General features: G+C 53.2%; 2 protein-coding genes across 3 annotated transcripts; one reads left to right on the top strand and one right to left on the bottom strand.

The window, feature by feature from the left end:
• Positions 1–1,074: 1,074 nt before the first annotated feature.
• Positions 1,075–1,753, bottom strand: CDC26 (cell division cycle 26). 2 transcript variants are annotated; one of them, XM_082067838.1, is made up of 3 exons: positions 1,703–1,753; positions 1,483–1,627; positions 1,075–1,407 (listed from the first exon to the last, which is right to left on the bottom strand). In XM_082067838.1, exons 2-3 carry the CDS (start codon positions 1,561–1,563, stop codon positions 1,231–1,233), a joined length of 258 nt encoding a protein of 85 aa, XP_081923964.1. In that variant the 5' UTR covers positions 1,564–1,627; positions 1,703–1,753; the 3' UTR covers positions 1,075–1,230. The 2 variants fall into 2 exon arrangements, with proteins under 2 accessions (XP_081923964.1, XP_081923963.1); XM_082067837.1 differs by lacking the exon at positions 1,703–1,753 and having other exon boundaries at positions 1,483–1,657.
• Positions 1,754–1,865: 112 nt separating this feature from the next.
• PRPF4 (pre-mRNA splicing tri-snRNP complex factor PRPF4) lies at positions 1,866–9,963 on the top strand. Its single transcript, XM_082067823.1, has 14 exons — positions 1,866–2,052; positions 2,736–2,913; positions 3,264–3,450; positions 3,663–3,750; positions 4,545–4,624; positions 4,888–4,981; positions 5,690–5,784; positions 6,089–6,147; positions 6,748–6,871; positions 7,997–8,086; positions 8,901–9,023; positions 9,141–9,248; positions 9,337–9,455; positions 9,633–9,963. Exons 1-14 carry the CDS (start codon positions 1,981–1,983, stop codon positions 9,824–9,826), a joined length of 1,611 nt encoding a protein of 536 aa, XP_081923949.1. The 5' UTR covers positions 1,866–1,980; the 3' UTR covers positions 9,827–9,963.
• Positions 9,964–10,265: the final 302 nt, after the last annotated feature.

The raw sequence follows: 10,265 nt of genomic DNA, 5'->3' as shown, positions 1-10,265 counted from the left end.
GGGACAGGGAGGTGATTTGGGACAGGCAGCATGGCTTCACCAAGGGCAAGTCCTGCCTGACCAACCTTGTGGCCTTCTGTGATGGAGCAACTACCTCAGTGGACGAGGGAAGAGTCAGGGATGTCGTCTGGACTCCTGTAAAGCCTTTGACACATTCCCCCACAACATCCCTCTCTGCACTGGAGGGATACGGATCTGATGGGTGGGCTGTACAGTGGCTGAGGAACTGGCTGGACGGTCACACCCAGAGAGTCGTGGTCAGTGGCTCCATGTCTGGATGGACACCGGTGACACATGGTGTCCCGCAGGGGTCTGACCTGGGACCAGCACTGTTTAACATCTTCATCAATGTGGGATCGAATGCACCCTCAGCATGTTTGTGGTGACACCAAGCTGAGTGATGCAGGTGACACACCTGAGGGATGGGAGCCAGCAGGTCATGGGGGGAATTCTGCCCCTCTGCTCCAGTGAGACCCATGCAGTGCTGGTCCAGCTCTGGGTCCTCAGCACAGGACACACATGGACCTGCTGGAGAGGGGCCAGAGGAGCCACAGGAATGACCCGAGGCTGGAACAGGTCTGCTGGGGGACAGGCTGAGAGAGCTGGGGGGCTCAGCTGGAGAAGAGAAGCTCCGGGGAGACCTTAGTGCAGCCTTTCTGGACTTCAAAAGGGACGATAAGAAAGATGGGGACAGACTTTTGAGCAGGGCCTGTTGTGATAGGACAAGGGGTGATGGTTTTAAACTAAAGGAGGGAGATTCAGGCTGGACGTGAGCAGAACAGGCATCGCCTGGTGTGCCCTGAGCCATTATTCACAGACTTGTATAATGCTCCTCATGCTCCCCAGCATCTCCCGAGCGGGTCCACCAGCTTGTGGGGTAAACGTTTAAATGTGCATTCCCCAGCCCCCATTTGCCAGGTTACTAAATCAAAAGGTCCCACGGCAGCGGAGGCATTTCACCTCCTCGCTGTGCCCGAGCACACCAGGTGAAGGAAACCCCGCTGTTCTCGGTGTTCCCAGCCCTGCCTGCACGGTCTCCACGACCACTTAAAGCAGCTCGTGTGATTATGTTTATTTTTTTTAAAAAAGACGTATTTATTTAAAACAAAACGCTTGGCCAAGGGGCATTCACAGACCTGTTAACCAGACAAACTTAGGAAAACAAACAAACAGAGAACAGAGGGGGGTGAGCCCGGCCCGGGGCGGCTCCCCCGCCGTGTCCCGCTGCCATCAGAACTCGAAGGTGCCGAAGTGGGCGGCGCGGCCGCCGGCCTTGGGCTGCGGCTTGTACCCGATGCGGTCGTTGATGAGCTGCTCCCGGCTCTTGTGCTCGCTGCCCAGCGCCACGGGCGCCGGCTCCTCCCCGGCCGCCGCCACCTCCGCGTCCTCCCGCTGCTTCTTGCGGCTCTGCGGGCGAGACGCCGCGTCAGGCCGCGCGGAGACCAACCCCCCGAGGGCCGCCGCGCCCGGCCCCGCTCGCACCTCCAGGTCCTTGCGGATGCTTTCGAACTCCTCGATGTCGTCCAGCTTCAGCTCCAGCCGCGTCGGCTTCCGCCGCAGCATCGTGACCCGCCGCGGCCAGTCCCGCCGGCGAGCGCCGAGCGCGCCCCGCTCCAGCGAGCCGCACCTCCCGGCGTGCCCCGCGCGTCCTGCCGCTGCCGGGAACTGCGCTTCCCGGCATGCCCCGCTCCCCACGCCACACCTCCCGGCGTGCCACACCTCCCGGCGTGCCCCGCGCGTCGCGCCGCTGACAGGCACCGCGCCTCCCGGCATGCCCCGCGCCCGCCTTCCCAGCCACACTTCCCGGCGTGCCCCGCATGTCCCCGCGGTAACGGAAACTGCGCCTCCCGGTGTGCCTCGCGCCCCCCGGAAGTGGTCGTGAGGCGCTGGGTTCCGTTTGTGGCGCGTCCCGTCTCGTCTCGTCCCGTCCCGTCTCGTCTCGTCCCGTCCCGTCCCGTCTCCGGTCCCTGCGCGGCCGGTATGGCCTCCGTGCGGCCACCGGCAGCGCGCGGCGGCGCCCGCCCCCCCGTGAAGCCGCCCGCGCCCCCGGAGGTGGGTGTTTGAGGCTGGGGGTGGGGCGGCTCCGGGCCCGGTACCGCCCGGGCGGGTGAGGAGAGGCCGCGGCCCGACCCGGGGCTCGCGTTCGCTCTGGGGCTGGTGAGGAGAGGCCCCTCGGGGACACCCGGGCCCTTCCCGGCGCCGCGGCCGCAGCGCTCGGGATTTCGGGCGTTTTCACAGGTTCCGTTGGTTTTTCTTTGGGGGTTTGTGCTGACGCGGCTCTCCGGGAGGACGGAGCCGTTCGCATTCCCGGGAGGGCAGCGGGGGCTGGCGGGCGGGGTCGGGGCTGCCGGCCCGGGGCTTGTTCAGCGACAGTGGGAGAAGCTTCATGGCCTAAAGTTGTTTGTTTGTTTGTTTGTTTGAAAATAAAAACAAAACAGGACCAAAAAAACCCACAAACAAACGAAAACAACAAAACTCCAAATCTCAGGGCCTTAAAACCCAGGTCCAAATAGATAATAAGCAAAAAACAAAGTATAATTTTATGCCAATTACTTAAAATGGCATTTTCCTTTTGATCTCTGCACTGGGGGCACAGCTGCTAGTCCAGATGCAATTTCAGGAGCTCCTTGTGGTGCACACACTCTCTAACACAGCAGCTCTTTCTTGCACAAACAAGCTATTTGTTGTGTCCTTTTCAGCCAAAATGCGCTTAAAATTTAGCCTTTACCTTCCAGGCCACGAAGAGCAAGCCCGCAGAAGAGAGCGATGCTCCCCCCGCCAAGAGAGCCCCCATCTTCTACGGCAGCTTGGAAGAGAAGGAGAAGGAGCGTCTGGCAAAGGGAGAGTCGGGGCTGCTGGGCAAAGAAGGAATGAAAGCTGCCATGGAGGCTGGGAACATCAACATCAGCAGCGGTGAGGATATTTCGCCATCTGTTTTTTGCCCCCTCTTGCTCTGAAATCAAAGAATCATTTTGGTTGGAAGAGACTCTTAAGATCATCGAGTCCAACCATAACCTAAATCTTCCAACCATAACGTAAATCTAACACTAAACCACGTCCTTAAGAGCCTCATCTCTGCATCTTTTAAGCTTCTCCAGGGACGTGAAACTTTCAACAGTCTCTGATCAACTTTGAGCGTGATTTAAAATATAAAACATGAAGCCTTTGCCTGGAGCATTGGCTCTTTGTTTGGATCTTCCTCTTTAAGAAAGATCTCCCATCCGATTGTTGTTTTCACCCTGACGGTTCCTTGTCTCTCTCAGGCGAGGTGTTTGACCTTGAGGACCACATGAGCGAGCGGCAGGCGGAGGTGCTGGCCGAGTTCGAGCGCAGGAAGAGAGCGCGGCAGATCAACGTCTCCACCGACGACTCGGAAGTCAAAGCGTGTCTGCGAGCGCTGGGGGAGCCCATCACGCTCTTTGGGGAAGGGCCCGCAGAGAGGAGGGAGAGGTGGGTGCTGTGGCTGCCCCGAGTCCTGCAAACGCGGAATTTATCCAATTCCTGATGTTTTCCTTGTAGTCGGGGTGCAGCGAGTGCCTCCAGTCAGTAACACCTCGTTCCAGCGCAGCGAGAACACTGCAGAAGGAACAGCAGACAATGGTTATTTGTCAGGTTAGGTGAGAATTCACTGGGTGAACACGACTTGTTGTGTTTTTTTCCAGATTAAGAAACATCCTTTCCGTGGTTGGCACAGATGCATTAAAAAAGACCAGGAAAGATGACGACAGGTCTAAAAAATCCAAAGAGGAGGTAACGGTCTGTCTTGTTCTCTGGTGCTGTGGGGTACATGTGCGATGCCCTTTGAGGTGCCTTATTTTGACGGTCTCTGATGTGTCCGGGGCTTGTGGTTTGGGTCAGTCTGTGGGTTCTCATGTCACCCCTTTGTGCTCCTTCTGTTTTGTCCATTTTACCAAAACTGCACAATGTTTTATCTAAATCAGGAGCGTTAAGCCTGGCTGGTACTTTAAGGCCAAATACCGTGTGGCGTACGGTGTGTAAAACAGACAAGCAGAGGTTTGGGCTGTTACTTAGTACAGCAAGTCCTTTGTTTTTGTTTGTCTTCATACTTGGAAAGAAAAACAACCTGTTCCTGCTACTGCATCTATTTCTGCCTTTGATTCTTCGTTCTTTTTGCTTCTCCTGTCTCTTTTATGAGCCCATTTTTTCCTTATTATTTCTGAGGGTTGCTGTGAGAAATAAGGACAATTTCTGCAGCTCTGGGCTTTCTTTTTACTGGGGGATGTGTAGGGAAGGAGAGAGCTGGACATCATTAAGTAAAAATGATTTGGTGTTCAGTTGGAATATTCTGGAGTGAAATGGCAGCAGGTCAGGATCTGATCCATAGGGCAGAGAGTTTGACCTGTCCCTCCTCATCCCTTTTTTTTTAGGGATTATTGTTATGCAAAATGCCTTTAAAAAGAGACCTTAACACAGCAAGATTTAAGAGCTGGTGTGGTGGCACTTATGTCCTAAGAGGGGCTCATCTAAGGTGGAAGAGCAGTATCACATTGTCTTTTTCTTCTGTTTTGTTCTTTTTCTGACAGTATCAGCAAACCTGGTACCACGAGGGGCCGCGCAGCCTGAAAACAGCGAGGCTGTGGCTTGCTAACTACTCGCTGCCCAGGTGAGAGAAAACACACAATGAAGGAGGGAAATGAAACCGTTTGTGAAATGTAGCTGCTAATCCCCCTGCTGGTAGTGCGGGAAATTTGAGATCAAAGGAAGGGGGAACATTGTTGTGGGCAAGTCCCATGAGCTTAGAGCTTGAGTTCTCCGTGACTGGCTGTAGCATTAGCCCGGTTTGGGGGAAGAAGAGGGAAAAGATAGTTTCCAGCAGCAGCGCAAGGAAAATGTAGGGGTTTGTTACTCCACGTCTCCTCTTTGCAGGGCAGCGAAGCGGCTGGAAGAAGCCCGGCTGCTCAAAGAGATTCCAGAGGCGACCAGGACGTCGCAGAGACAGGAGCTACACAAATCCCTGCGGGTAGGTTTGGCATCTGCTCAGTTTTACAACTCTGTGCTGATTCCCCAAAGAGCTGGGAGGCGATGGGCTGCCTGGAGTTGCTGCCCGGCCACGGGGAGTTTTCTGCACTGTCTTGGAAAGCTTAGCTTTTCTTCTCTTTCCCTGCGGTATTTATAAAGTGTTTTCTAACTCTTCAGTGATTCAGAGATGTACTTTAGTTGTCGTCTCGCATGGCAGAGCGATAAAGAGATGCCCCTGCTTGGCACTGCTGATAGTCTGTGCAGCTAAAGGCCAAGTGCAAGGTCCTGCCCTGCGATGGGGCAGCCCTGGTGTCAATCCAGACTGGGGATGAAGGGATGGAGAGCAGCCTTGCATGGGGGATCAATGTTTGGCCATGAGCTGGCAACATGCACTTGCAGCCCAGAAACCACCCGTGTCCTGGGCTGCACCCCCAGCCCCATGGGCAGCAGGTGCAGGGAGGGAATTGTCCCCTCTGCCCCGCTCTGGTGAGACCCCCCTGCAGTGCTGGTCCAGCTCTGGGTCCTCAGCACAAGACACACATGGACCTGCTGGAGAGGGGCCAGAGGAGCCACAGGAATGACCCGAGGCTGGAACAGCTCTGCTGGGAGGACAGGCTGAGAGAGCTGGGGGGTTCAGCTGGAGAAGAGAAGCTCCGGGGACACCTTATTGCGGCCTTTCATTTATTGTTTTCTTTGTGTTTGGTTACAGTCCTTGAATAACTTCTGCAGTCAGATTGGAGACGATCGCCCGCTGTCCTACTGCCACTTCAGCCCCAACTCCAAACTCCTCGCTACCGCCTGCTGGTGGGTTTTCTGGCACAATACTGGCTGTGGGGCTGGGGGAGCACAGCAGGAGTGAGGAGGGGGATGTTACTGGAGGCTTGTAGATCATGAGAGTTCAGAAACGCTTCTTCTTCCTGCTCTGAACTCTCTCTTCATTTTAGAGCCTGGCAGAGATTTCAGTCTGAGTCCATTAGTTCCTGGGGCTGGTTGTGTGAAGTGTGTTGGTGTTTCAGCCATTGCTGAACCCCCCAGGGTGGTTTTGCAGCTCTGATCCATTCTTTGATGTTCCTGTCTATGCTTGACACTGATTTCTTGTCTTCCACAGGAGCGGATTGTGCAAGCTCTGGTCTGTGCCTGACTGCAACCTGGTTCACACCTTACGAGGTAGAGAGCGACTTCCATTGAGACTCTTTGGTTCTTTTGCTCCTCTCTGGGTTGAGTTCCCATATCTGAACTACTTTGTGACTCAAAATGTCACATTCTTTGGGCAGATTTCAGTCTAACGAGAGCATTGCTCAGTCTTGCAGAGCATGGGCACCTGTCAGGCAATGTAGAGGAAGTCCTGGACTTTCTCTTGGAGCTGAGACTCAAGTTGGTTATTTCAGAAAGATGTTTTGTTTTGTTTCAAAACCTCATTTGAGTTATTTTGAGCCAAATATCAGCATTTTTGGCCAGGTCACTTAACAGCAGTGAGGTTCTTACAACAGTGGTCAAAACTTTGACTGAAATACAAATGTGAGGCCAAACCTCTTTGATTCATATGTTGAATTTTCACTACATTTTAGGGTTGTAAACCTTGGATACTCCTAAATGTTTGCTGTGAGAGGTGCAGTTCAGCTGTTTGCGGGTTTCACCACTGTGGGAGAACACAGTGAACGTGTTCACTGGTACCTGGCTAATTAGTGACAACGAAATGCTGTTCTTCTGAAGAACTGGCCGAGATCACGTGGCAGATGATCAATTTTGATTTTCCTTTCTCTTCAGGACACAGCACCAACGTTGGAGCAATCGTTTTCCATCCCAAATCCACCGTCTCTGTGGACAAGAAGGATGTTAACCTGGCGTCGTGTGCGGCTGACGGCTCCGTCAAACTCTGGAGCCTGGAAAGGTCAGAACGACACACACACCTGCAGCCTCGTTGGTTTGGGGGTTATTTTGTGTTACTAAACACTGGACATTGACCATCCTCCTGCAAATATAACCTTTTCTTGTAGTTATACCAGTGCAATTCCTGTGCCACCTCCTTCAGCAGGAAAAGGGATCACCCTGATTAGGGGAATCAAGGTGAGGGGAAACAGTCTGAAAAAAGTCAGAATTGCTGCTGGGCGTTGGTAAACAGCTTTGGGCGATGGATGGAAGATTTGGAGGTTGTTTCATTATGACCTTTACTTTAGGAGAAAATTTCCCCTCTTGGATATTAAGCAATGAACTTTTGAGTTATTGGAAAGCAGCAGTATTTGGAGAGGCACTAACCAAGTCCATGACTCTGCACAAAAGCTTCAGCCTGTGCTGAGCACAAGTGTCTCTGTTGTTGCATGGGGTAGGTTTGGAAGATGGGCGGCAGCTCAAGCCTGTGAGGAAGAGGACGGTGTCGCTCCTGAGCCCTGGCACGGGCTGTGTGTGAGAAGTGGGGCCCTGCCGTGCACCCCAGGAAGAGTCAGGCAGCTCTGAGATCCTCACTTGTTTATCCTGAGCTCAGAGTCACTGTTACTAATTGCAGAAGCGTAACTATGCAAAGGGACAGGTTGCTCATTGGTCCCATGGGACCATGTCTCTTTAATTGGCCTGTTGGAAAGAGCTAAATGCTGTTCTGCTGAAGGAGAATAAATATTCACTTTATCCTGCTCCCCCGCAATTCTTCAGAGCAGCTGGACTTGCCATAGTTCAGGATCTGTTCTGTGTAGTCACACTAAAACTGTGAGTTGGGGACTCCGTGTTCTGTTTCTGAACTTTCAAAGTGCTAATGACAAAGGGCTTTGTTAATTCAGGAATAATAATAATCATCATTATCCCAGGAGAACTTTATAACCAACATGAGTGTGGATAAAGGGGTTTCACTTAGAACTTTAGCTGTGTGAACAACAGGCAGAATTTGGAGTGATTAGTTAAAACACTGATGTTCCTGTCTGGCTTACATTTAATTAGCAGATCTTAATGTGATCAGAATGTTTGCAAAGGCCTGGCTGGAGCCAGCACCTCTGCCCAGTGCTGATGATTTGTTTCTGTTTTGCAGTGATGAACCGGTGGCAGATATTGAAGGACACAGCATGAGAGTGGCCCGTGTGATGTGGCACCCGTCGGGGAGGTTCCTGGGTACCACCTGGTAGGAACATGAGGTTCTTGGCTGTGAGATGTGACCCTGAGCTGTCCCATGGGCACCAGGGCTTGCCCTGCAGAACCCAGCACGGGCGAGGGTGGCAGTTCTTGGCAAAGGCCGCTATTGCAAAAGAAATTAAAAGCAAGTCAGGACTAGAGAAGTGATTGTCCCCTTGTACTGGGCACTGGGGAGACCAAACCTCAAATGCTGAGGTCAGTTTCAGGCCCCTCATGCCAAGAAAGCCCTTGAGGTGCTGGAGCGAGTTGAGAGAAGGGAACGGAGCTGGTGAGGGGCTGGAGCACAAGTGTGATGGGAGCGGCTGAGGGACCTGGGGGGTTCAGCTGGAGAACAGGAGCTGAGGGGAGACCTTCTGATCTCTGAACTGCCTGAAAGGAGCTTGGAGCCAGGGGGGGTCGGGCTCTGCTCCCCAGGAACAAGCACCAGGAGCAGAGGAAACGGCCTCAAGTTGCACCAGGGGAGGTTGAGGTTGGATGTGGGGAACAATTTCTTCCCCAAAGGGCTGTGGGGCATTGGAACAGGCTGCCCAGGGCAGTGCTGGAGTCACCATCCCTGGAGGGCTGGACAGACAGACATGAGGTTCTCAGGACATGGGGCAGTGCCAGGGGTGGGGGAATGGTTGGACTCAATGATCTTCCAACCAAAATCATTCTATGATTCGAAGTCACTGGGATTCCTTTCTCTGCCCCTCATGTGAGAGCTGTTGGTCTCCAGCTGGAAATAAAATGCCCACAGAGTCAGTGGAATATCCCATATTCTTCTTGGAGATACATTCAGTTGGACAAATTCTTTGTTTTTACAGCTACGATCACTCATGGCGCTTGTGGGACTTGGAAGCTCAGGAGGAGATTCTCCATCAGGAGGGGCACAGCAAAGGGGTGTATGACATCGCCTTCCACACGGACGGGTCCCTCGCGGGGACGGGGTGAGTTTGCTTTGCTGGATGAGAAATATTCTCGAGGTTTTGTTGCCAACTGCTCCAGAGATTCCTGCTGGTGAGGCTGAGTGTGCTGTGGATGACGCTCGGGTTCTCTCTTCTCAGGGGTCTGGATGCGTTTGGCCGGGTGTGGGACCTGCGCACAGGACGCTGTATCATGTTTCTAGAAGGCCACCTGAAGGAGATTTACGGGATTAACTTCTCCCCCAATGGGTAAGAAAGGAGCTTGTGTGGTTTACATGGGAGCTCCAAGTACAAACCGCAGCTTCCAACAACATGTTCTTCCTCCGCCCTCTGGCAGGTACCACGTCGCAACCGGCAGCGGTGACAATACCTGCAAGGTCTGGGACCTCCGCCAGAGGAAGTGCATTTACACCATTCCTGCCCACCAGAACCTGGTGACCGGCGTGAAATTTGAACGTAAGTGCCTCCCCCGTGATGTTCCTTATCCCCGTCTCGCCTGAGCTGTTGTGCCAGGGGATGGGGCAGCTCAAAAACACATATTCAGGTCAAGCAAGCCTGTACCGGTCAGCAGTAGATTTGTTATGTTTTTACTTGCAAATCTCACTTCTCCCTTTGTCTCGTCCTCTGCCGCAGCCAATCACGGGAACTTCCTGCTCACGGGCGCGTACGACAACACGGCCAAGATCTGGACGCACCCCGGCTGGTCTCCTCTGAAGACGCTGGCGGGGCACGAGGGGAAGGTGATGGGACTGGACATCTCCCTGGACGGGCAGCTCATTGCCACCTGCTCCTACGACAGAACCTTCAAGCTGTGGACAGCCGAGTAGTTCAGAGGTGCTGCTGGTGGACTGGAACCAAGACATTAATGGCTTTGGACTTAAACTTGCTTTTTTTATATGAAAGAAAAAAGAAATCAGCTATTGCAGCAGCAGCCTGGTCTCGGGTTGAGGTGGTTTTGGAGCATCCGTGTTTGCCAGGGCTCAGAGTCACATCTTGGGTGATGTTTTTCCACTTTTTAGGACTTTTTTTTTTTATACTACAGATAGATACTGCTTTGTGCTGCCATTTGGAGATGATCCGTATGCCTCCCCCTTCTCCTCCACGTCAGGCTCACAGGTTTTCTCTGTTCTGTGTCTGTAGCCGCCCAACACCTCAGCACTGCTAACACCCTTCGTACCTTCCCTTTTCCAGGAGCCTTTGCTGGGACTCTGCGGCTTCAAACTTCATTTGCATTTAAAGAAATTAAAACAAGCTGTCAGTTAGAGG

The sequence above is a fragment of the Streptopelia decaocto genome (genome assembly GCF_964273445.1).
Source record: "Streptopelia decaocto genome assembly, chromosome: 17".
Lineage (NCBI taxonomy): Eukaryota > Metazoa > Chordata > Aves > Columbiformes > Columbidae > Streptopelia > Streptopelia decaocto.
This window is presented reverse-complemented; position numbering and strand designations above follow the sequence as displayed.

What these genes read in the sequence shown, in the direction of transcription:
- CDC26 (XM_082067838.1), bottom strand. Translation starts at nt 1,563, where the DNA reads ATGCTGCGGCGGAAGCCGACGCGGCTGGAGCTGAAGCTGGACGACATC. An exon ending in GCATCCGCAAGGACCTGGAG is followed by an intron (nt 1,408 to 1,482) that starts GTGCGAGCGGGG and finishes TCTCGCCCGCAG; the next exon opens with AGCCGCAAGAAGCAGCGGGA.
- PRPF4 (XM_082067823.1), top strand. Translation starts at nt 1,981, where the DNA reads ATGGCCTCCGTGCGGCCACCGGCAGCGCGCGGCGGCGCCCGCCCCCCC. An exon ending in CCCGCAGAGAGGAGGGAGAG is followed by an intron (nt 3,451 to 3,662) that starts GTGGGTGCTGTG and finishes GTTTTTTTCCAG; the next exon opens with ATTAAGAAACATCCTTTCCG. An exon ending in AGGTTCCTGGGTACCACCTG is followed by an intron (nt 8,087 to 8,900) that starts GTAGGAACATGA and finishes TTGTTTTTACAG; the next exon opens with CTACGATCACTCATGGCGCT.